At 43.9% G+C, this 22,672-nt stretch overlaps 1 protein-coding gene and 1 long non-coding RNA gene across 2 annotated transcripts; one reads left to right on the forward strand and one right to left on the reverse strand.

Annotated features, from left to right (window-relative positions):
* Positions 1-2,670: 2,670 nt before the first annotated feature.
* On the reverse strand, positions 2,671-19,847 carry klf13 (Kruppel like factor 13). The gene is made up of 2 exons (XM_085914558.1): positions 19,042-19,847; positions 2,671-8,921 (listed from the first exon to the last, which is right to left on the reverse strand). The coding sequence occupies exons 1-2, from the start codon at positions 19,493-19,495 to the stop codon at positions 8,587-8,589; spliced, it is 789 nt and encodes a 262-aa protein (XP_085770684.1). The 5' UTR covers positions 19,496-19,847; the 3' UTR covers positions 2,671-8,586.
* Positions 16,483-22,069, forward strand: LOC147055442 (uncharacterized). Its single transcript, XR_015066443.1, has 5 exons — positions 16,483-17,294; positions 17,489-17,631; positions 17,726-17,812; positions 17,977-18,027; positions 20,835-22,069. It is a non-coding gene; the product is annotated as an uncharacterized LOC147055442 (long non-coding RNA).
* Positions 22,070-22,672: the final 603 nt, after the last annotated feature.

The raw sequence follows: 22,672 nt of genomic DNA on the forward strand, positions 1-22,672 counted from the left end.
GGCATTTTCAATGAATGATTTTGAATTGTTTTTAAACATTTATTCAGGTACACAATTCATATTCCATTTTTACATGTCATGTACTTTGAAACATGATTTAAGTCGTTTTTAGGAAGTACTAGGAGCGTTTAGGTCACGTACTTGAATACTCAGATTGACTTTGCGACTGTATCCGAGATGGTTGTACTTGGAGAGAATTTTTTTTCAGGGGTGTGGACGCGACACTTGAATATCTCCTGCCACAAAGTCCACAAATATCACCAACGTGTTGCATAGTTTCATCAAAAGAGGTATCACAAAAGCACATTCTCCGTCCCTACTAAATAATTCCAAAGCAAATGAAGAGACTCGTCCCTTCATGATGTTTTGATGACTATACAAAGTCTTTTTCAAAATTGTAGTTGACTGTACATTTGACCTTTTTCCACACTTTTATAACAGTGCAATGCATGAAGTCAAGTCTCCGTCAGCAAGCCAAAGCTTCACTAAAGGGTGAGTAGTTTTCTTTTCAACTACATACTTGTTAGGGGTGGCGGTGACCAATCCATGTGGGTTCAACTCTTATTTGGAGTAGTTCAGATCCCGATTAAGAACCACACTTATGCAAACGTCACAGACCAGTAATGGAATGTAACGGTCATGTGATGTCACGCACACACTCGAGAGTGACCCCGTGCTGGTTGTGTAACTTGCATCATCGAGTAGGTCGTCCCACGCCGCCCTCTCCCCCCTCCTCTTTTCACCGCCTGTACAGCACGGCCCCCTTTCAAACAGGATGTACTATATACCCCCCCCCCCCCCCGCCCCCCCCGACCTCACACAGTCAAACATGGCTGCCTCTCATCGCCCTCTGTGACCTTCTTGAGAGCTAAGCCTCTCTTCTCAGCCGGTGCCAGCCACCAAAATCTAAGCTGGACCCACCGTGCCCTGTGCTGGGTGGTCTCGGCTTTACCATGCTGGGAGACACGTAGGCACAAAAGTCATTCTTGAATCTCCATTCACACACATTTCACCTTGACTGGGCTTGCTGACAATGCAAGCAGTAATAGGTGTGAGTGAAGAAATCCATCAATGTAAGCCCCTCCCCCCCCCCCACATCCACATCCTGTCTCCAATCACACTCTACAATATACGCGGCAGAAAGTGTGTCATCATCAGGGAGGGCCCACACGTGACTGGAAAAGACCCTCTGAGAATGGGCCGCACACACACACATATATATATATATATATATATATAAGCACTTCTCGCCCTCCTCCCTCGCACGCTTTTTAATATGGTGTGTGGGTTTTTGTTTTTTTTACGTGGTTAGCACGCTTGACTGGCCTGCTGCGGGATAACTGCAGATTCATGACAAGAAACGTTCACTCGACTCAGCATTAGATTCTATCTGATGAGATCCGATAAAAAGAGCTGTGTCAAACACACCAATAATACTCCGTTTGGATTGGTTGACACTGTCAGGAAGCATTCCCCCTATTTGTTTATTGTTGTGGATGTTAAGAAAGTATCAATGATATGAAATTCGAATCTTCGTTCTCCGTAGATGAGAAAGTCAGTATAAATGGTCGGTTGTCCGGCCGTGCCAAGTGTGGCAGCTTGCGTGCCTCCAACCTGCCTGGAGACAAGCAGGGTGAAGACTAGAATCATCGAGCAGAATTTTAAAATGTTTGCGCTTCCTTCCTGTCTTGTGCTGCATTGCTGAGTCTTCAAGAAAGAGAGTGTCTGTCTTTCTAAGATGTTTTTGTTTTTTTAAATGTATTTATGTGTGGAGCCTCTTTGTTGCTATGCCAGTCTAATCTGCCCTGGATCATCAGAACAGGGCCAAATGCTAATTCCCTCTAGCAAAATCATGCTACATAATCTCTCTTTAGTTGGGCAGACCTTCCACACTTTGCATAAATGCACACTGCTTGGAAGAATGACAATATGTTAACAAATCTGAACCACAACACAAAAAGGAAGGAAGAGTCCACAGCAATGTGGCGCCCCGCCCATTGTTGATACCCCGTCGTTACAGTAAATATTAGCACGGGTGAAATACGGGAACAAGGTGTACTTCCTGTTGCAACAATAATACAGGCCTGTGTGAGAAACAAGCTTGTCAGAGGCCATTAGGTCCCCGCCCTGCTTCGCTGTCATTTTCAAAGGCTGCTTGAATCAATGAAATATAATCCTCCATGAGACACGGGAGGCCACGTCTATTAGCAGCGGCGCCCCCATAGTGGTCGAGAGTGACAAAAGGAACACAGACAGAAAACCAGCGAGCCGCAAAAAATAAATTCAAAATGATATCAACACGCATTTTTAATTTAACGTCCATGTTATGAAACAGGCAATAGCATTCTAGCAAAGAGGAAACTGCCTGATAGCTGACCTGCAAAGAATATTTTACAATAGAGGAAGTACACAATTGTGTACTGGTTCTTTAGTTCAATAACAGTTTATGTGATACGTTTTAGGGTTCTTATTAAGGTTAAGTCAAAATAGGAAAAGGTTAGTCATTAAAAAAAAAATTATATATATTTTAGAGTAAGTGGTTCAGCTAGGGTCAGCGTTAGCATAAGGCAGGGGCGGAGCTATACTCTAGTGTTTATACAGTCTTGTCTGTTGTGACTTCCTGACAGTCCGTAGACCGTTCATTAAATGCTTCAACCTGACTTGTAACAAAAAAAAAAAGTCAAAACAAGTTAGAGCTGCATATTTTATGAATTTATTTCCAAATGTAAACTTCACTATTCCATGCATACGAGTTATGACAACATACATGATTCAACAATCTTGTTATTTTTCATTTTTGCATAGGACATTGTCACAATATATCGTCTAACATGTAAAAAATAATGCCATAGAAAGGTACAGCAGAGCAGCTAAGACCAGCACATTACATTACATGTGGTTGGAATCCCAGGTACTGTACAACTGTAATACTTGTTGAGTGTAGTGATTTTGGTTTGTTGAAAAGGGGGGAGAGAAAAAAAAAAACCCACACAAAAATAAAGACACCTGAAAAGTTAACTGTGAGGTCATAGAAGAATGTACTGGCCGTAGCTGAGTCGAGAGTTATTTACACATTACATTAGAGCGATGCCGGCCCAGAGAGGGATGGGAGGGGCGCGGCACCTCGGAGTCACGACAACAGGCAACTGATGGTGATGAACAGAGGAGAAACGCACATGAGGTATCAAGAGAGCGACATTGCACTGAGGACAAACGGGAGAGGAAAAAAAAAAAAAAGCTCAAACCACCTGCACTAAATTCTTTCTTCTAAGAGGCCGCAACATCCAAACCAAGACGATAAAACGACCCCGTTGCAACGCACATAACTCTTTGATGCTCATTTTAAAGTTTGAGAATCAAAGAAGGTCCATTAGCAAGCCGAAGCAAATTACTGCGACATTCATATTTCCCTTCATAGCCTTTGGTTAACAACTTCACACCCGGGAATCACACTGGCCCTCAAACAAAGCCCTCGCTAACTAGTCTTAAAGGTATCCCACCCACCAAAAAAAAAAAAAAAATGTTAGCGGGAAGACAATGTTGTGTATGTCCTTGACTCTTGAATGTTCATTTTAATTGGCTCCACGCAAGGCCCCCGAAGGGGAAGTACGAGGAGCCAGTACACCTGGGAAACAATGAGGATCGTACCTTGCGCACGATTCACAATGTGGAAAAACCTCAGTCATTTGTGTCCCCCCCCCCCCCTTAGAAAAAAAATAAACGCGTATAGCGCAACTCTCAATCCTTTGGAATGGTCGGGCTTCGTCTATTAGCATTAAAATGTGGACACCCGCGTACTCGCTAATTTTTCACCCTAAAAATTTTTGGGACGTAATTCTTCAAGAATTTCGAGGTTGGGTCATTACTTTTTTTCCGCTATTCATAAATAGCACAGGTCCACCGTACATCATTTACTTGTGTTACATACAGAAACCAAAAGATCACATTAAATAAGAATTAAAAAAAAAAAAAAAAAAAAAAGCAAGCTACACAACCAAATGGTTTCAAAGCAGAAAATATTCCACCTAGTATATCAAATATGCACAAATCCTGTACATGACATAAAAGCAGTTAAAAAAAGACAACAACTGTACAATGTGTGACACTAGCTATTTACCCTTGAGCGTGAATGTTTTGGCACACAGTTGCATCCATCAACCCTGTACTTTGACATCAGTCCAGAATATTACAACACGTTGTCGTTTTAAATATGCTTAGTTCATCAGTCAATCCAATCGAATGCATTTTTTTTTTTTTTTTTTTTTTACAATAGCCAGTCAACTATTAAGCAGTACAATGTGATTAGGAACCTCATAGGTTAAAGTCCTTTTTTTTTTTTTTTTAAAGAAGATTTTTCAATGCTGACATCATCCCGCATGTTTAAAACCAGCACATACAATGCGTGTGTGGCTCATTTTGCAACTTTGAATCAAAAGCATGAGAAGGACCCTGACGTGATTTTTTTTTTTTTTTTAAACATATATAAAACAAACAAAATCAGTCGTTTATTTACAGAATAAGAAGCCTGAAGCAGAAAACAAACAATCTATTGTTTATTTGTGCTATTTGTCGAACAGAAGCTACACCGTGTGTTTGGAAAGATACCAACAACAACAAAAAAAAAGCTAAATATTTTTCAAAGAGGTATGATCCTGAAAACTATACACACCACCAAAATAAAGCAATAATACAAATTAAGAGTAAATACGGATTGGTGCTACACACATGGACAAAAACAAAAATAAAAAGGTGTTTGGAGATGGTTTTCTAGCTTTTATCTTTAACATGTTTTTCCCATAATAGACCGACTGAGGGCAACACCTGTGATGTTAGAGGACAACTTGGTTAAAAATGTCAAAAAGGTTTTAATTTTATTGTATTTATTTATGATTTTTTTTTTTTTTTTAGATTTACCTTTTTTTTAAAAAAGAAAAAAAAGTGGAATCATAATTCAATGTCTTAGTCTCATTGCTTAGGTTTAATCTTCTATTTGTTATTTTTTGTCAGATTTCAGGTTATTTCTTTTCTGTGACCACTGTGGGAGTTTTTTTTTTTTTTCTTCAGAAGACAATTTTGTCCACGTGTGTCACGCTCAGGGTCACTTATCTCAAGGAAAACAACTCAAAAGAAGAAAATGAGTCATTCCATGTGAAATGAATATACATAAAGGTCAGAGGTCAGAAAGTTTTATCTACTAACTGTCGCCCACCAGTTGAACATTCCCTGTTTGTGGGAACACGAAGAAATTATGGAGGACAAGCCCACATGGAAGCAAACGCTCGTCACCCTGACATCAACAGCACTCTGGTGAGTGGATGGCTTTTTTTTTTTTTTTTCTTTTTAAGCATAACATACAAATCAGCAATCAATGACCTGAAAACGATGGAAACATGAACCAAAAAAAACCAACACACCCTCCACCCTGAAAAGAAAAACAGTCAAAATGTACAAAACGGTGTTCAATGGCCTTTCTCTGTTGAATTATTCAAGTAGTTTTTTTTGGTACAGTGAGAACATGGATGGATAGGATGGAAGGATGGATGGGGACATTTCCTCTTTCACATGTCATCATGTATTAAGTCCACTGGGTTGTTGTTGTTTTTTTTTCCTCTTAAGGGCGTTTCATTTCAGCCTCAGGGAGCCTAAATTGTGACTCAGGCAGGATGTTGTGCAGAGGCAGGTGGGCCTTGAGAAGGAGGGAAGCCTTCACCGGACACTGACCAGCAGTGAGAACAAATGATGCCACCCATGTTGTGTACGTCCCATGGAACCTGAGGTCATTGTGCAGTTTATGGATTAAGAAAAGCATGCAAACCTGCACATAAAGGCTGCTCAGCAGCAGTTAAGAAAATTTAAAACATTATCCTCAGTGGTTTCTCTTACTGAAAGTGGCTGGAATGGATCTAAGGAGAAGATTTGTCTCGAGGGGGATGTGGCAAGAGCTTGCTGCTTTGAAAAGAAAGATGGCCGCCAGGGCGGGGGCGAGTCGGGGGAGACAAGGCCCGCCATTCATGGACGTACACCTGCCGGAGTTGTTAACATGCGCGCGGCACCGAGATGGGGGGGGGGGGAGCGCCATTCGCCATGGCAACGGTCTGGATGGATGCGATGGGATCAAAGCAACACTAAATTTGCAAGGAGGATGCGGGTTATGCCAGTTTGGAGACGCGGTGCCCGTTTGCATTGAAGTTGGGTTTTTTTCAGCCCGACTTCTATCCGAACACACAAATCACGGCAAGATGATATTTTCATTTTTTTGCTCGGAGGGGTTACAAAGCAGCTGTTTAACAGTGTGAGCTTTGTCACAGTGCTTGCTTGTCAAAAATGGGACTCCAATTAATACATTTTTGCCAGTTTCACTTAATTGGTCGGAAAATGATTATTTGCTACGAATAATTCTTCATCAATCTTTGTACCATCAAATTATTCCAATATTAAAGTCACTCATAAAATTGATCCGGTGAAATTTTAAAACTTAATGTCCAACATTTCAGTCCTTTTTGCTGAACTCTAAGCAGTTCAAAAGTTTAGAGAAGTTGAATTAAGTTAACCTCTAATGTTTAAAATCCATTTCACACAGAAGCCAAATATTTCCGTAGCTAGTGTTGAGTCTGCCTGGTCTCGATGGTACTGTTAACCCTCCCACCCCCCACCCCAAGTTGGTTACATTTGCATAAGCAGGAAACGAGGGCGTCTCCTCCTCTGCTCAAGTCGTGATAAAGCTCTTCTCTTGTTTTATCAGGAGGCGCCTTCTCCCATCTGAACATTGCAGACAGCTCCACCGACAATTTGCACTGCGTTTAACCCTCGAGTTCCTTTCAAGCTTGACAGCTTGACGGCACAGGTAGAGCCAGACGGGTGACATGCGACAACTCGTGACGTTGCTTGTGGGATATTTTGCAGGCCTCAAATCATTACTTAGTCTTTGGTACCCCTCCCCCAATGTGCTTCTGAGAAGGCTACACGTTATCGTCCCTTTGTGTCCATTTTTATTTAAACAGCTGCTTTGAAACGTATCTTTATAACCCAATTCTAGCTGTTTGCCGCAATAAATGTCCAGCGAGAGAATAGATGCCGCGGGAAACGGGGTTAGTGTGTTTAAAAGCCGACATTTTTCCACGCCGCTGTTGTTTATAAAACGCCTCTGACACACCAATTCCCAAAAGGTGCTATCAGAGCCGTAACCGCTATCGTCAAAAAAATGTTCAACCAGACGTCTCGTATTTAATTATCTGACTGCGGGGATGTAGCCGACGTGTCAAAACACACACGGGCAATATCTCCCTTCGCTGGGTTCCGTGTTAAAAGGCAAAGACGGATAAATGCCGGGGGGGGGCTTGTGTTACAGCTCTGATGTGTCGTTTTGTTTCAGAAGAGGCTTAAAATGATGTTAGAAGGAAGTGAAGCTGGCTGGCTGACGTAAAAGAGTGCAATGGTGTGTTGAGCGTAAGGCTGAAATATATATACATGGGTACGTGTTTGTACGGATACATATATACATATATATTACATGTATAGTTCTCCATATATAAAGACATACTGCGTCTGTGTGTGGACTGACTGTTTCCCTCCATTTGTTCAAGCTAACAAGGCCATCCCTGAGCAGGGCAAAAAAAAAAAAAATCCAACCAGTGGTTGAATTTCCGAGTAAAGTGATGAGTATATTGTGCATTTTGTGTAAAGTTATTCGGAGAAACTGTCTTTAATCCTGAGGTGTGTGTTGTTGTTTTAGCATCTGTGCACACACACACACAAAAAAATATGCTGGGTTGGTTTTCCCTCAAACACTCGCTGCGTAGCTTGAGTGAATTGGATGACTTTTACTCAAGGTTAGGGTTCATGATTTTTGACCTAGCAGATTGGGTTGGCGATTGGGTGTGGGGAGGCTGAAGAACTGAAGTTGAATTCAAATGAATGGAACTTTACTGGTGGCTAGCCGGCTCGGTGGCTAGCTGGCTCGCTGGCTAACACCGACATATTGTTTCTTCTGTTGTATCCTTTAATTCATAAGTATGGGGCATTAATACCCCAAGTGGGATTAAAATCTTGATCCAATTTAATGGATCAAATCTTCAACCCAAATGGGTTGGGTAATAATAACACAACAATGGCTATATCCATCTTGGACCTGATGCTGTGTTAGCGGTTTCACCCAATTTGGGTTACTTTTGACCCAACAATTTACAGTGTGTTATGTATGTGTGTGTGTGCGTGTGCGCGCCTATGGCCTTTCTCATCACCCGTTTGAAAAGAAAAACAAAACAAAACAATGAAAGACAAATATTTCGATAAGACTCATCAGGGCATCTTTTGTCTTTCTTCTAAGTCACGTCGAGTTGCCGCGCACGGACAATTAGAAAAAAAAGTCGAGACATATGGTCGAGAATGTAAATATTGCCATCTGGGAAAGGCATTACCTTCTTATAGGATCACACATGTCATTGCTCGACAATAAGCAGTTCTGTACAGTATGGTACACCACAGCAAGCGCGGGATTAGCAAAGATGGGGGGTCGCCGCTCACAAGTGTTATCATGACAAAAACACTCGCGTCGCCGCGCTGGAGGCGAAAAGTGCAAAGTTCAGTTTAAGGCGAGCTGGCGGGACTGAGGGCGGGGCTCAGGGTGGGGCTGAGGGTGGGGCTGGAGGCGTCCGAGCGGCTGTAATCGCTGAGGGAGCCGGGACGGGCGGCGTGGCCCGCCACTCCCCCGCCGCCGTGGGGCCGTTTAAGCATGCCGGGCTGGAAATCCGAGTGGCGCCGGGCGTGCTTCATCAGGTGGTCGCTTCGCATAAAGCGTTTGTCGCAAAGCGGGCAGCCGAACTTCTTTTCTCCCGTATGGGTGCGGTAGTGGCGGGCTAGCTCGTCGGAGCGAGCGAACTTCTTACTGCAGTCGGGCCAGGTACAAGGGAACGGACGCTCTCCTGGACAAAACAGAAGCAGGACAGTCAGCTTCAACTGGAAGTAGAAATGTTTCTGTGAACAAGCATTCTGTTGCCCTAATTCAAATCATAACTCCGCCCACAGAGTTTCTCGACAGACGATTTATTAGCTAAACCGGGCAAGGATCCCGTGCCACTTTCAAGCGTGGGCCACCAAACATCAATCACTCTTTGGAACAATTTCAAGCAGACACACCCGCATTCCAAGCCACAAGGTAAGCAGAGCTGCATTGAATTTCGCCGGATGCACAGAATAAGGTTTAGTTCGGTGAAGTCATGATGTTATTGTGAATTTTTGTCTTTTGTCTTCCATTGTTTTTTACGCTGGGCTCTCATTTCAGATGTTGCTGTAGTCATGGTAACAAAAACCACACTCGCCATTGGACTGGCAGAAAATGGAGTAGGTTTTTCCAATCTTTCAATTGCATTACACGAAGGCAGTCCTTTCAAATGTGCATGTTTATTTATTCCAAGTGAACCCCCACAAAAATTGACTTTGATGTGTATTTTAAAGACGATCCAAAGGTTTACTCATCAACATTTCATCAAGACAAGAAAGCTCATATTAATCAATCATTCAAAACTTTTGAGATTACACATAACATAATGAATAAATATGATGGAAAAATAAGCTAGAGAAACGGAGTGATTAATTTTGTTGACGAAAATTTGTCTTCATAAAAAGAGGAATTGGAATGAAATCTGCCTCTAAATCGTAGGACTGTGGTCAAGTGGTAGGCGGATGACGTCATTCAATTTGAGCTTATGATTGTCTGTCAAAAATTTCAACATGTGATATATTCATGTTTGCACTAGTTGCTTCTCCTTATGACAACCACAGTGACGCATGGCGGCAAACTTGTGGTCCAAAATCTCACAAGCATAAACGAAAACTCAAAACAGCATAATCAAAGGTAGGCTGATTTCTTTTACTTTTGTTTTGCAACAAAAAGGTGGAGCAGCCTGACAATGTAAAGCAATGACCTAAACCCTGAATTTTGTTCCACCAAATTAGATCATTCTCAACATGTTCTCTTCATTTTGTAGTTTTTTCCTCTTGGCTGCACTACTTCATTCCATTTCTTTTGTCCAATCACATTTCAGCATCTGTGTCGTCATGTCAATCTAATCTGCCCAGAACCTTCAAAACCAGTAGTGCTGGCTGATGTCAATCAAAAGTCCCAACAAAGCGGAAAATAAATGTCTTCTAAATTTAGAATGTTGTTGACAACCCTGCCAAATTTGAACGACTATGAAAAAAATCACCAGACATATAAAATGAGTCTTGAAAACCATCAAAGCCAGATTTCGATAGATTTACTTTTTAGAGTATTTAACAATAAGATTCACCAATCAAGATTTCAGGTACCCATCCCACAGTCAGTAACATTCTGTCCTCTGATTGGTTGGTTCATTCAGATACCACAGTAACAGTAAGCATTCTGTTCTCTGATTGGTTGCTTGGTCAGACTAGCAAAACACATCTGTTGCATTATGCACACGTCAATACATTTCATAATCAGTCATCTCTGGTTATTTTACGTCAATGTTTGAAATGTTTGTCATTTTATTAGACAAATACTGTATTGGTTTTATTATGATGCCAGATTTCTCCCAATAGTTTTGAAGGCTTAAATATTTGAATATCAGACGGCGAGAAATATCACGGAATAGTTGGAATCTAAATAGAGTGCTTATAAAACCGCCGTTGAATATTCCAGATGCATTCACAATGGGTCCACCCCACCCTTTTTTTCAGCGTGTAACTATCTGCCGGTCAGCGCATGGGAAAATTACACCCTCCCCCCGTTTATCGGGCAATAAAAGTGGGCTTTGACACAAATCTACTCAAAGCCAGATGGTACCATATATCTTGTGGTTTCCTTCTATTCTATATAATGTGGAAACATTGTGTATAGAGTATGAAAGCAGCTTCGCCATGCTTTTTGCTTGACAACAAAGGGTCATATGTTCCTCTCGGTATTACAGAGCACAGGTTTGTTTTCCGTGACCTTTATTCTCCAGCGACGTGTGGTGACGAAAAAGAAGTAAACACGTTCGCATGTTAAAAAAGGTGCCGTGACAAATGAGCGCGTACGAGCTAGCCCGCCAAATGCCTTATTCTTTGTTCTGCGGTTTCCCTCAAGGCCATAATGGAAAGAGTTGCCGCCTAGCATCAAACGTTCCTCGTACGCTACTCGATGCCAGCGTGACTCCAGAAACTAGACGTTGGTACGTGAGTAGCCTCGTACGCCATCGCCCCCACGATACTGCAACAAAACATGCAGACAGAGCGAGCAAGTCTAGACAGCCCGGTTTGTGTTCCTGACGCCTCACCTCAGCTGTAGACAGACCCACTGGGTCCTTCCTACTTTCTACTCCCGCCGGCTCAAATGGCTCTGTGTTAATTTACGACCCGTGTTTCCATTCAAATGTTTTATCACAGCCAATGCAAAGTGCCTGAGCGTCTCTTCTGGCTAGAATTCAAAGCTGTAAATAACCTGGGAGCCTCCAGAAACATACTAGTGTTACTTCTATGGCTCTCATCTCATTGATGAGCATCATGATGGTCTGATTTCATACCTTATTAGCAAGAGCAACAGCCGGCGCGGCCACCTGGCACTGCAAAAAAAAAAAAAAATTTTGTTTGTGACTACTAAAAGTGGAGCTTAAGCCCCACATGCTGCTTAAGGCTCAGTAACCGGTGTAACAGATCCAACAGAATTAATATTTAACCAGACACCAGAGAGCCAGGCTGAGATGTCCCCAAGTCCTATACAGCCATGATGGGGAATCATCAGGTATCCAACGGTAACCCGCTGTGACCCTTGAAATTATTTAGAGCTCCGTCACTACTGGGGATTGATGGACACGTTGCCCCTTTGTAGCCCTCGGATAAATTTAACACCAGACTTAACCTCTAAAAAGAATGCGATGCCCCAAATCATAATGTGGGATTTTCACCAGAGGAACTTCCAGGAATACTTTAAGAGATTAAGGGAACAGCTACTTTGATCCTGAGTGGAAATAAGCCAATGGTCGAGTGTAACCATTAGTCAGCGTCTTGTCTGTGAAGAATGCACAAGATGAATTCACTCGTTCCGATCCTCTAGGGGCCATGTATGCACAAACGTGAGAATTTTGAAGGTGGTTTTGAATATCATACCCTAACCCTCCGGTTCAACTCTTCCAAAAACGGAACTGAAACTGTTTGTTTGGCATCTTCGCGTGTTCTATTTCCTTAATTAGTGGCCTGCTTTCAAATATACGCCCTACCCTAATTAATCAGCAGGTATTTATTGAAGAAGAAATTATAAAAACAACCTTAACAAGCCACTGAACCTGATTTCAAGACGACCTATTGTTGACGTCTTTAGCAACAAGTCAAGTCAACCGTTACGCTACAAACAAAAATGATCTTAGCTAGTGTTCCAAATAAAGGTCAAATAGTTTGAATTGGACAATTCCCTGCTTGGTTTCAATACCTGTTGCTTGATTGCATTTTCATGTGGACTAATTCCATTAGTGTAGACAATCAGCTTTAGGTCTGTAAAAAAAATCCATGATGCTATCGACAGTACATGCATGCAAGCTTCCCTTAGCGGCACGTTTCCCGCACTTAGAAACGCAAACGGATTGGTTGTCCCATCCTTGGCTGGTTGCCACATCCAGGGTGTGGTTGGTCTTTCTCAGAAAGTGTCCGGGTTGGACATGGAGGGGGGGGGTCAGTGCTAAGGGAAGAATTGCCTAACGAACGCACTGACCCAGATACCAGGAAAGAGAGTTACATCATGTGACTGCAACTGTACCTCGTGCTCCATGCAACGTGATTATGTCACAGGTACTGCAGTTATATAAACACTCACTCTGAGGTCACTAGGTCAGTAAGTAAACAGCTTATCTCTGACCATCCCCCCCTCACCCACATCCTTGGTTCATTCACGCCTAAGACCATGGGTTTCTGTAGGAAGGGTTAAACCGGCGTCACGAAAGCCGGCCTGGTCCCGGCGATGGCGAGATGTAATCACTTCTTTGACGTGAGCAACCGTGCGACAACTCGGCTCGGTCACCTACTACAAACAAAACACTCCAGCGTATCAAATAGGAGAAGATAACATTCCTGCCGTGTCCTGGGGCATGAAAGCAACACGTAGGAAAAGCATCTTGTCGGGTGAGAAAGACTGGGGGGAAAATTGTATAACTTGAAAATATCTCTGCAAATCTCAGACCAAAAAAAACAAAAACAAGGTGTAGACGAAACGAGACATTGGTTCTGGTGGTTGGACTTAGCACACTTCTGCTTCTATGACCTCTAAACAAACCGGCAGCCAGCAGACAACCACCTAGTATGAAAACTGCGACGTGAAGTATGATAGCACAAATAGTACGCCGAAGAATCCCAAAATTGAAAAATCAGACAACCAAACCAACCGCCGTTCTTCAGTCCCTTGAGGGATAAAACAGTCTACTGTATCCCACAACTCTATCTTGTCCCAGCGTGTGAAAAGGGCGGGGTCAGGTGCGTGTCACGGAAACTCAACTCAAGCTTCTCAGGAGAGGACTCTTAAAAACATGGAGATCTTTTGTCGTTATTGAGAGAGACCGTTGAATAGGGTTGCTAGCCCTTGTGGGCCTTATAGCTGTCAGGTTGTGAACAATAGTCTGGCTCCCAGCAGGAGGAATACCCCTGTAATGCATTTCAATCAGACTCTCACGTACTAACCGTAACGCTCTTCCCTCAATCCGCCGCAGCGCACGGGAGATATTGACATTCGGTCTCGAGACACGCGGCGAGGTTGCGTATGACCTGTCTGATTCCTGCATACACTTAGCCGTGCATTACTTCATCCCCTTAACTCTTAAGGGAGCGGCGGGAATGGCTCGCCTGCATTGACCAGCTCATCAAATTTGCCTCAATTAGTTTGAGTGGGCACTCTCTTGCAACCTTGAGTGTACGTTGAAACAACCTGCAGTCTTCTTTATCTTTTCAATCCTAGTTAACTAAAGATACGCAACCGGTCGTAGTCATCGTTACGTATATCCGCAGAGGCAGGTGCAAACGGGGGTGCCCCATTACCCGTAAACGGCGGGGCCCGCAGGACAAACTTGTTTTGCTGATGAAGTCTGACACTAGACGAGACACAAAACCCAGAAGAAGAATAACAGAATCCCCGAGAGGCCTCTGCGCTGCTCGATAAGATGAGATACAGACGGAGATAATGCTCGTCTGCTGTTTGCTTGACGTCGTTTTAACAGACCGCTTAGACGCTGTTGTTTATAACAGAACAGTACGACGGAGCCTAGAAATGCTAATCTAGCAGTGGAAGTTTTGACGAAATGTCTTTAAAAATGTCTCTAAGCTAGCTTTGGGCAATCACACAAAACACGTAGGGGCCTTCCCTGTTTGCTTCATTGACGCTTTTCCATTGAATTCTCCACACCTTGTTCTGAGGGCCACGCCTGAACGTGCCAAACAAACATTGTCTGATTTACCACAACCAAAGGACACGTAATGCATACCATAGTGAGCATACGCAAGAAACTAAATCCTCCTTTTAGCGTAGCAGCTTCCGTCTAGAACAAGTCAGAACTCACAGATGGAACCCAATGATTGCCTAACAGGGGTGCCCTCTGCCTCCGAGGTCTCATCCCTTCAAACGCTAATCAGATTAGCCACACATGCAGCCCAATACAGTAAATGACCTACATCAATGGAGGGCATTGACAGTGAATATATACCACAGCTCACCCCACCCCCACCCGAGCGCACTAGGCGCTCACCGCCTTTTGCCACAGCGCCGTTGCTCGCGTGCAAGAAGTGTTTTTGTTAGCTTTTTCAACAGTGTGCAGTGTTCCACAGGTCTGAATCTTCCTGCCGCTGGTAATGAACACCAACTCGCAGGTCGTCACCGCCACAACACAACACGCTCCGGCACCTATTTTCTTACCCAGCCCGAAAAGGCTGGAGGGAGGGGCCGCTCGGGTGGGAAGAACAGAGCGGCTTTTATGGGAATTATCCCGTGCCACAGTACCTAAAGAATACTGACATTTGTGGGCGATTGAAAGCAGCACGGCCGTGGATGTGAATGACAGAGGTCTTTCTGTGTTAGGAGTGGCCATCATGCGTGTTTGGCCGCTTAATCGCAGTTAAATCGGGTTTTATGCTTCAACATTAGCCAAGGAGTATCCAGTTAGCGCTAAAATGCACATACTGTATGTAGGTTAGAATGTGAATGTCACATTTGTGTCCTTTACAGTGAGGTAATACAGCACCACATGATTAGAACAGGCACGACAGTGGCTTCCACTTTGGTGTTATTTACATCCCTGGCTTCGAGAGGATTAACTAATACCTTGTTTCCACTGGACACGTAACATCCAGCTGCACGGACGTCAAGCGAACATTGGATTGGTCCTAGGAGAGACCATTTAAAGATGCATAGAATCTTGAAATGACCTCTAAAATTTGTAGAGAGCCAGGCACAATCCTCAGCCCAAGTTAAAACCCAAATTTGAGACTGCTTAGTGAGAAATAGATTGAATAGGAAATACACTTTGGTAAGATAGAATCCAGGAGCAGCAAATATAATGAAAACAGTAGGGGCCTCAAACTTGAACCTTGAGGAACACCATACCACAGCAACAGCCGTTTGTCATGTGACAGGTCATTCGCTCATTGTGAGAACGTTTCAGGCCAATGTAGTAGACAAAATGACGATGGTGGGATATTTTTAGGGTGCAGTGGAGACTTTGTCACATGCAAAAAAAAAAAACTATGCAGGTCGCATTCCTTAAAGTCTGATGTTTGCAGGAAACGGGAAACTGCTGATTTTCTCCCGACAACACTAGACAGAAATATCGGTCAGCTGAGAAGAAGGTGCTGGAAATCCTGCCATGTGGCGGGTAGACACACTGACCTCTTGTGCCCGTGTAACATTTTGACTTGGGATGAGACCCAGACTCAAGCAAGTGTGAGGAAAACCCCATCTCCACCCGGCTACCTCATTCCCGCCACATCGGAATACTGTGCCCTCTTTGTCGCGACACAAGCAAAAAATATCAAACCGCTGGAAGAGCTGCAGAACAAATAATCGCTTTCTCTTGCTCCTTTTTCCTGTGTGGAAATTGTGATAATTAAAAAAAAAAATGGCCTTTACTAATCGCAGCTTCAGACGTGTGCAAAAATAGAGGCGAGCATGAATAAGGTCAATGGATGTGTTCTGCTAGTGCCAGGTGCCGCCACTTATTTTGTCTGTATCAGAGGAGACCACAAAAGAAGCCCCAGACAAAACCTCAATCCAGCTGTAAAATATGCCATTAGGCGCTTTGTCTTGAAGATTTATTGACCCGGTTCCACCTCAGTGATGCCAAAAATTTTGAAGAGGTCCTATATACTGTCAAGACGGACCTTTTGTGAAGAGGTCCTATATACTTAGCAGGGGGGGGGGGGGGCACAGAAGGCCCCGGCCTCTTGTTTTATAAAGACCTGATTTGTAATGAGTTTGTCAGGGGGGGGGGGGTCATGTCTCAGCCGACTGGGTGACAGAGTACAGTAATGAGACATACTTTCGGTACATCGTGTACTCGCTAGCCAAAAGACAAGAAGCTCACGGGAAAGCCGATTTTTTTGTCATTTGTAATCGTGCTCCGATTATATCTCAAAGGTGAGATTGTTTTACAAGATGAATATTAACCTGAGATTACGTTTCATGTTTGCTTTGTACACCACAGGATGTGTCGCGCCGGAGCCCCGCCTCCGATGCTGTCTGGTAACCTTGGACAACCTCCCATCGCAGCCCCCATCACAACCAGTTGCTGCTTTCAAACGAAATGCACTTCTTTTAAAATCATTGTGCCAGCCCCCCACCCAAAAATTACATTTTCATTAAAAAAAAAAGTCATTTTTAGTATAAAAGGGGAACAAAAACACTGCTAAATCTTGCTCTTTGAAAATCTATTGCAACTTGGTTCATTTTAAAAGAGTCATGAAAGAGTAATGATAGTTTTTCAACACGAGTCAAAGTACACGAGCACACGAGTCGTGTCGATGGGGAGTTTGAGCTCCTCTGCCCGTTGCCAACTCGCATAAACAAAGACCGCAATGACGGCATTTACACAAGTAGGAACGTCTGGTACTTGGCTCTCTTTGTTGGGAGCCTATAAAAGTGTTCCCCCCACTCTGCAATTACAGGCCGGAGCTGCCGATCCGTTCTCTCTTCGCTCGACTAGTTGGATCTGGAGGGAAGCATAGCCGGAGTCTGGCTGTGTGAAAAGCACTGCAAGGTTGGCTGAGGCAGCTCATCTGAACTCAGATGACCCACATTCTGTGGCCGTCCAATGGAAGGAGCGCAAAAGGCTTGTTATTCTCACAGATTATGAGACGCGTGCCAATTGCAAGTTACGGGAGTGTATCCAAACACAATGTTTGCTTGAAGGAATAAGAAACTGAGATATATTCATGTGGTCAAAGAGTTTGGGCACCATTGCCACACAAAAATGCCACAAATGTCAATCTAGCATTTTTTTCCTGTCTTTTGCCTTGTCGACAGAATCCAGCAAAGTGTGACATTGCCGTGTTGCTTTCACGTTGCCGTGGCATCCCGTGATCAAATAATTTGATGCATGAAAGGAGACATCTGGTGTGATGTTAAATCAAGGCAGCCCACACTTTAAACACAACAAGGCGGGAAATGTGAGTCTCCCTTTTTTTTTTTTTTTTCCCCCACGTGTCGATGTTCTGGATGTACGGCACTGACCCTAGATTTCTTTTTTTTTTTTACTTTCAGCAGTAACCACAAAGCAAGACAAAGACTGTCTGTATAATGGTCCTACACACAAAATGACTCTTTGCAGAGGATAAAGAATATATGACAGTAAGTTTTGTGATACTGTCTGTTTATATAGTTTGTGTTTGAATATCACAAGGCCACCACATCTATAGCATTTTAATTTTAGCATCAAGCTAGTGGGGGCAATGTTCTTGACTTGTTTCTAGTACACAAAGTGTAATTCCCTTTGTTGATGTTTCGTTTGACAGTAAATTTGGATAGCCACTTGCACAATCTGCCATAATGTGGAGCCGTTTGAGGTAAGTCTAAAGCAGTAGGCAACATAACAGTACATAACAGGCATTGCAACATTCCTATCGGAAATATCTGGGTCACGTTTTTCTAAAATCATGTCAGTGTTTACCACAACCAAACAACATAAGTGATCATCCATTATGCCATTCTTGTGCTGGTCAAATCAACAATGAATGGGGCGCATAATAATCTGATCTCAAAGCAAGGCGGGGTAGCCATTTCATTTTGGAAGGCTGTGATGAAATGAGGCTTTCCTTTCAACACAATCACCTTTGTGAGACTTATGTGTCATATGTGCTGCAGAGGGCTGGCTGGCTGCATGTGCCAAGGAAAAAGGGAAGGGCTTGGAGAAGCTGCAGAGAGGAGGCGAGGCTCCTCCGTCTGGTCTGGGCTCAGCTAGTAGAGTCTGTTGCTGGCCAGATCAGCTGGCAGCCTGTCTAGCGGGGGTGTGGCACATCACAACAAAGAGCTTTGGGCAGACACAGTTCTTATCAACCCCCTCAATTTTGACCCGCATCTACATCCATTTGACCACCCCTCCCCTCCTTGGTTTTGGCTTATCCACAGGAATGCAAAGCAAATCTATGGAGCTCCTTTGAGAAGGTCACGGGGATGTATTGTAGGTGCGGAACTTTTAGCATGCTTCCGTCATCATTTAAACCCGGAGACGTAATTGAAGTTGTTGTCATTATTTGAGCACTTGGAGAAGAAGAAAACAAGGGCCGGAAGTCTGCATTGTGTGTGCATTGGCGCTGCAGCTCGGCTTAGCGAGGGGAGGGAGGGAGGGAGGGCTGCGAGTGGAGGAGAGCTGTGAGACGCGAGTGGGAGTGGCACTATTTTCGGCTCCCACCCTCCGCGCCAAACGAGAAAGGAAAGTTCACCCAAGTTGAAGGGAACAATGAGAGCAAGCCAAAGACGTACACACAATGACAAGCAGGTTTAAATGCGCAATGCGTTCCATGCAAGCAAGCACGCACGCACGTTTCCACGCAAGTCCAACGAGCACACGTGCAACTGACCTGTGTGCGTCCTCAAGTGCGCCTTGAGGTGCGACGATTTGCCATAAACTTTTTCACAACCCGAATAGTGGCATTTGTGCTTTTTCTGCGGGGACTCGGGTTCGTTGCGACCTCTCGATCTTTTGCCTCTTTGTTTGAGCGACGGATCCGAGATGGTGATGGTAGGTGTGGCACAGTTTGCATCCTCCGTCAGGCCGCCCTGGCTCTCCTCCTTGCTCTTCGCCTGCTCGCCGAGCACGCCGTTGGGAGTCTGCTGGTTAAAATCCGCCAGGATCCTGGCCACCACGTATAGGGACGAGTTGTCCTTCACCACGGGTTCTTTGGCGTCCTCCGGGTTCCTCGTTGGGGAAGGCGACGGGCTGTCCGGCTTCATCTCCCGGTTGTTGCCCCTCGGAGCGTGGACGACCGCACGGCTGGACATCGAGACAAGGCACTCCGCTGCGAAGTGATCCATGACGTCTTTCAAACAACCCCCCCACTATGACATCCAAAAAAAGAAAACGATGGCGTGGGCTTCGTGGGGGGAGAAAATAACTTGTTCCGTGCTTTCCCTTTGTGTGGTGGATAGAAGGAGGTGGATCTCATCAGAGAGACTTTACGCTCTTCATACCCGGCTTTCCGAGTTTCGTCAGCAATAACATCCTGCGTGACGATCGCAAGCGCGCACAAGTCTCTCTCCCCCACCCCCCTCCTCCTCCCCGAGTGAAGGAGATGAAAACGAAAAAGGAGCAAGTCTTTGTTTAGTGCGGCAACTCTTGAAAGTTGGACGCGTGAACTCGTCCCATGGTTGCTTCAGACGCTCTCCAGCACATAGTGAGAGTGTCTCGGAGCGCCTGTCCCTGCAGCCTGTATCCATGCTGGGGGCGTGTCCTGCACCGGCACCGCGCTGCTGCATCGTCACCGCGCCAAGCTCTCATTGGATGCAGCGTGGCCCCAAAAGACTCCGACACGCAGACACTTTCAAAGTCTCGCCACAGGTTGCCACTGCTGCGTTCGGGTGGTCGCTCATAGGAAAAGGCACGTTTTGTGCCGTCGTGTAGCTTTTTTTTTTTTTTTTTTTTTTTTTTTTTTTTTGTACGCTTGACAAATTGACTTGACAAAATGCAAATGGAATTAGCGCGTCTGCAAAGATGTTTGGAGGTCTCGGCTCCGGCCTTCCTCGAAAAGTCCCAAAACATGTCTGTTCGGCTCGTTGAAGACTCATTTGTTAATAGCCTGGTCTCGTGGGAATTTTAGTGGAGTGTGCAATTACCTGCAGGGCGATCAATTGAGGGTGTTCACTGCTTCTCTCCTCTCTAAAAGTCATCTTAGGCCAATTTAAAATATCTAAATTGTCTAGAGTTGTGAAGATGAAAGGTTTGTCTTTACCCGCTGCTCATGCTCGGTGCCCGTATAAAAGATTTTAAGTTTGAACAATCACAAATTCAAGAATGGCCTAAAACTGCTGAATAGCAAACCAACAATTAAAGGGGACATCAACCCCCAATTTGTTTTTGCTCTAATATGTTCTCTGCAGCCCAATTAGTCAACACACAGTTTTCTGAATGATGTTTTGTTTGTGGAATATGACATAAAAACAAAAATCCACCTATTTTTAGTCATTTCAGGAGGCGGCCATTTTGCTACTCACTGTCAACTGAAAATGACATCACAGTTGCCAGGTCTCAGCTCACAACCAATCACGGCTCAGTTTTCTGAAGCTGAGCTGTGATTGGTTGTAATGACGATGCTTCGAAAAAGTGCTTCAAATTCATATGGGATGTTTTTTTTCTTCTTCTTCTTCTTCACTGCAGTGGACCTCCACAAACCTTTCTCTGAGAAACTCCGGTGTCTCTGCCAGTTGACATGCAGCCAGACAAGCACAGGCTAAGTCTTCTTCAGATCATCCTCAGGAAGCACACAAGTGGGACACTGTGTGTGTGTGTGTGTGTGTGTGGGGACGTGAAAGTCAACAACAACAGAGCTGTGAGATCTTCATTGTCATCATTGGACCTTTTTGTTTTATCTTACCCTGCTCACGATAGTTTTTGGTCAGGATAGCACTCTTGAATTTTCGTATCAGAGGGCCACCGGATGTGGAAATTGGATGCCACCTAACAGGAAAGCAAATTAGTCATGCGAAGGACACGTGAATGACAGACTTATCAAACATGTTTTCATTCCAGGAGGTCTCAATGGAGTGACCTTAGAAGAATGTTCTTTTCATGCTTATTTGGTCAGAAAAAAAAGAAGATTGAAGGTTTTGGAATAGGAGCAGAAGTAAGTATTAGAGCAGCTTCTCTGCTGCAGCTGATGCGCTCCTGTGAGAATGAATGCACACTTTCAGTACGGTGCACAAAAGCAGCGCTCTAGAATGTTCTCAGTGTTCAGCCCGAGCAAGGCGACGTGCCATTCAGAGGGCCATCTGGCTGTATTATTTTACATATTCTTTGGTGGCCAAAAAAACATGACGCTCTCGCGTTTCATGTGCGACTTCTTCTTGAGGAGAGGGTCTATTTCCTCTTTCTCAGGGCGTTGTGTGAGTTGTGTCGAAATATGCGAGTGTTAATCAACTCCCGGGGCATACGGCTACCAAAAAGACTAAGGAAATCAGCTGCAGCTTAGAAAACCACAGAGAAGAAGTTGGGTTGGTTTTTTTTTATGATTGCAAATCCTGAAGTGGATGGTTTTTTTTTGTGTTTTTTTTCTTAAAACTCCGGCAATGTGATGGCTCCGGGGACCTTTTGTACTCTGAGATAGCTATGTAGTGTCTAGCATTGACATCCAGTTCCAGGGCAGATTTGCCATTTCACATTGTTTGTAGTGGGAGAGAAAAGCACAGCCTGACCACTTTGACAGTCTATCTGGCTGTCATGCCAAGGTCAGAGTGGCAAGGAAAAATAATACCAAAAGCATAAAAAGATTGAATTTGTTATAGCTGTATTTCTTCTTTTTGGCAGGTGGTCAGTGCCGTAACCTCTGGCTTATTTCCAGCGATTGATTATCATGTCTGGGTACAAAATTCAGAAAAACACCAATATTGGCTAGGTCAGGGATAGAAAACTTTAATCGTGGAGGGGTTGGCATGGGAAGCACCATTTTTCATCAATGCTACTTGGGGGGGGGGCACAAAATGAAGTTTTAAATATGGGCAAAATATAAGTTTTATTCCCCCTAATGCAGGTATAAGCAATCCAGCCGTCAGTAAAAAAAAGGTTTGGGCAATCAAAAAAATAATCACATATCGTGGTTTTTCTTTTTCCGGTGCAAAGGGGCACAGGAAACCAATATCACGTACAAAACCGCATTTTGTCACAAAGATTAACACCGTGGAAATTTAATTAACACTATTCTAGTACTCTGTATGCCATTCCAAATTTGGCACAAATTATTTTATTACTCAAATTGTAGTACATCTAGTGGAGTATGTAGTGCAAGTGCAACTGATGTTTAGTGGTGAGTAGTGGTATTACAACTGAAAACTATACAGTGGATTCCTTAATTGGCAGGCATATATGAAATAAATTTTAGACAAAAATTACAAACCACTGTATAGATGACTTGACAGCCATTGAAATGCGTTGAGATATTATTATGAGATTTTTGTAACCTCCCCCCAAAAAATTCTAAGAAACCAATCAGGGCTGCCAGT

The sequence above is a fragment of the Syngnathus leptorhynchus genome, chromosome 6, assembly GCF_054491065.1.
Source record: "Syngnathus leptorhynchus isolate UIUO chromosome 6, UIUO_Slep, whole genome shotgun sequence".
Taxonomy (NCBI): domain Eukaryota; kingdom Metazoa; phylum Chordata; class Actinopteri; order Syngnathiformes; family Syngnathidae; genus Syngnathus; species Syngnathus leptorhynchus.

What these genes read in the sequence shown, in the direction of transcription:
- klf13 (XM_085914558.1), bottom strand. Translation starts at nt 19,495, where the DNA reads ATGGATCACTTCGCAGCGGAGTGCCTTGTCTCGATGTCCAGCCGTGCG. An exon ending in GCACTTGAGGACGCACACAG is followed by an intron (nt 8,922 to 19,041) that starts GTCAGTTGCACG and finishes TGTTTTGTCCAG; the next exon opens with GAGAGCGTCCGTTCCCTTGT.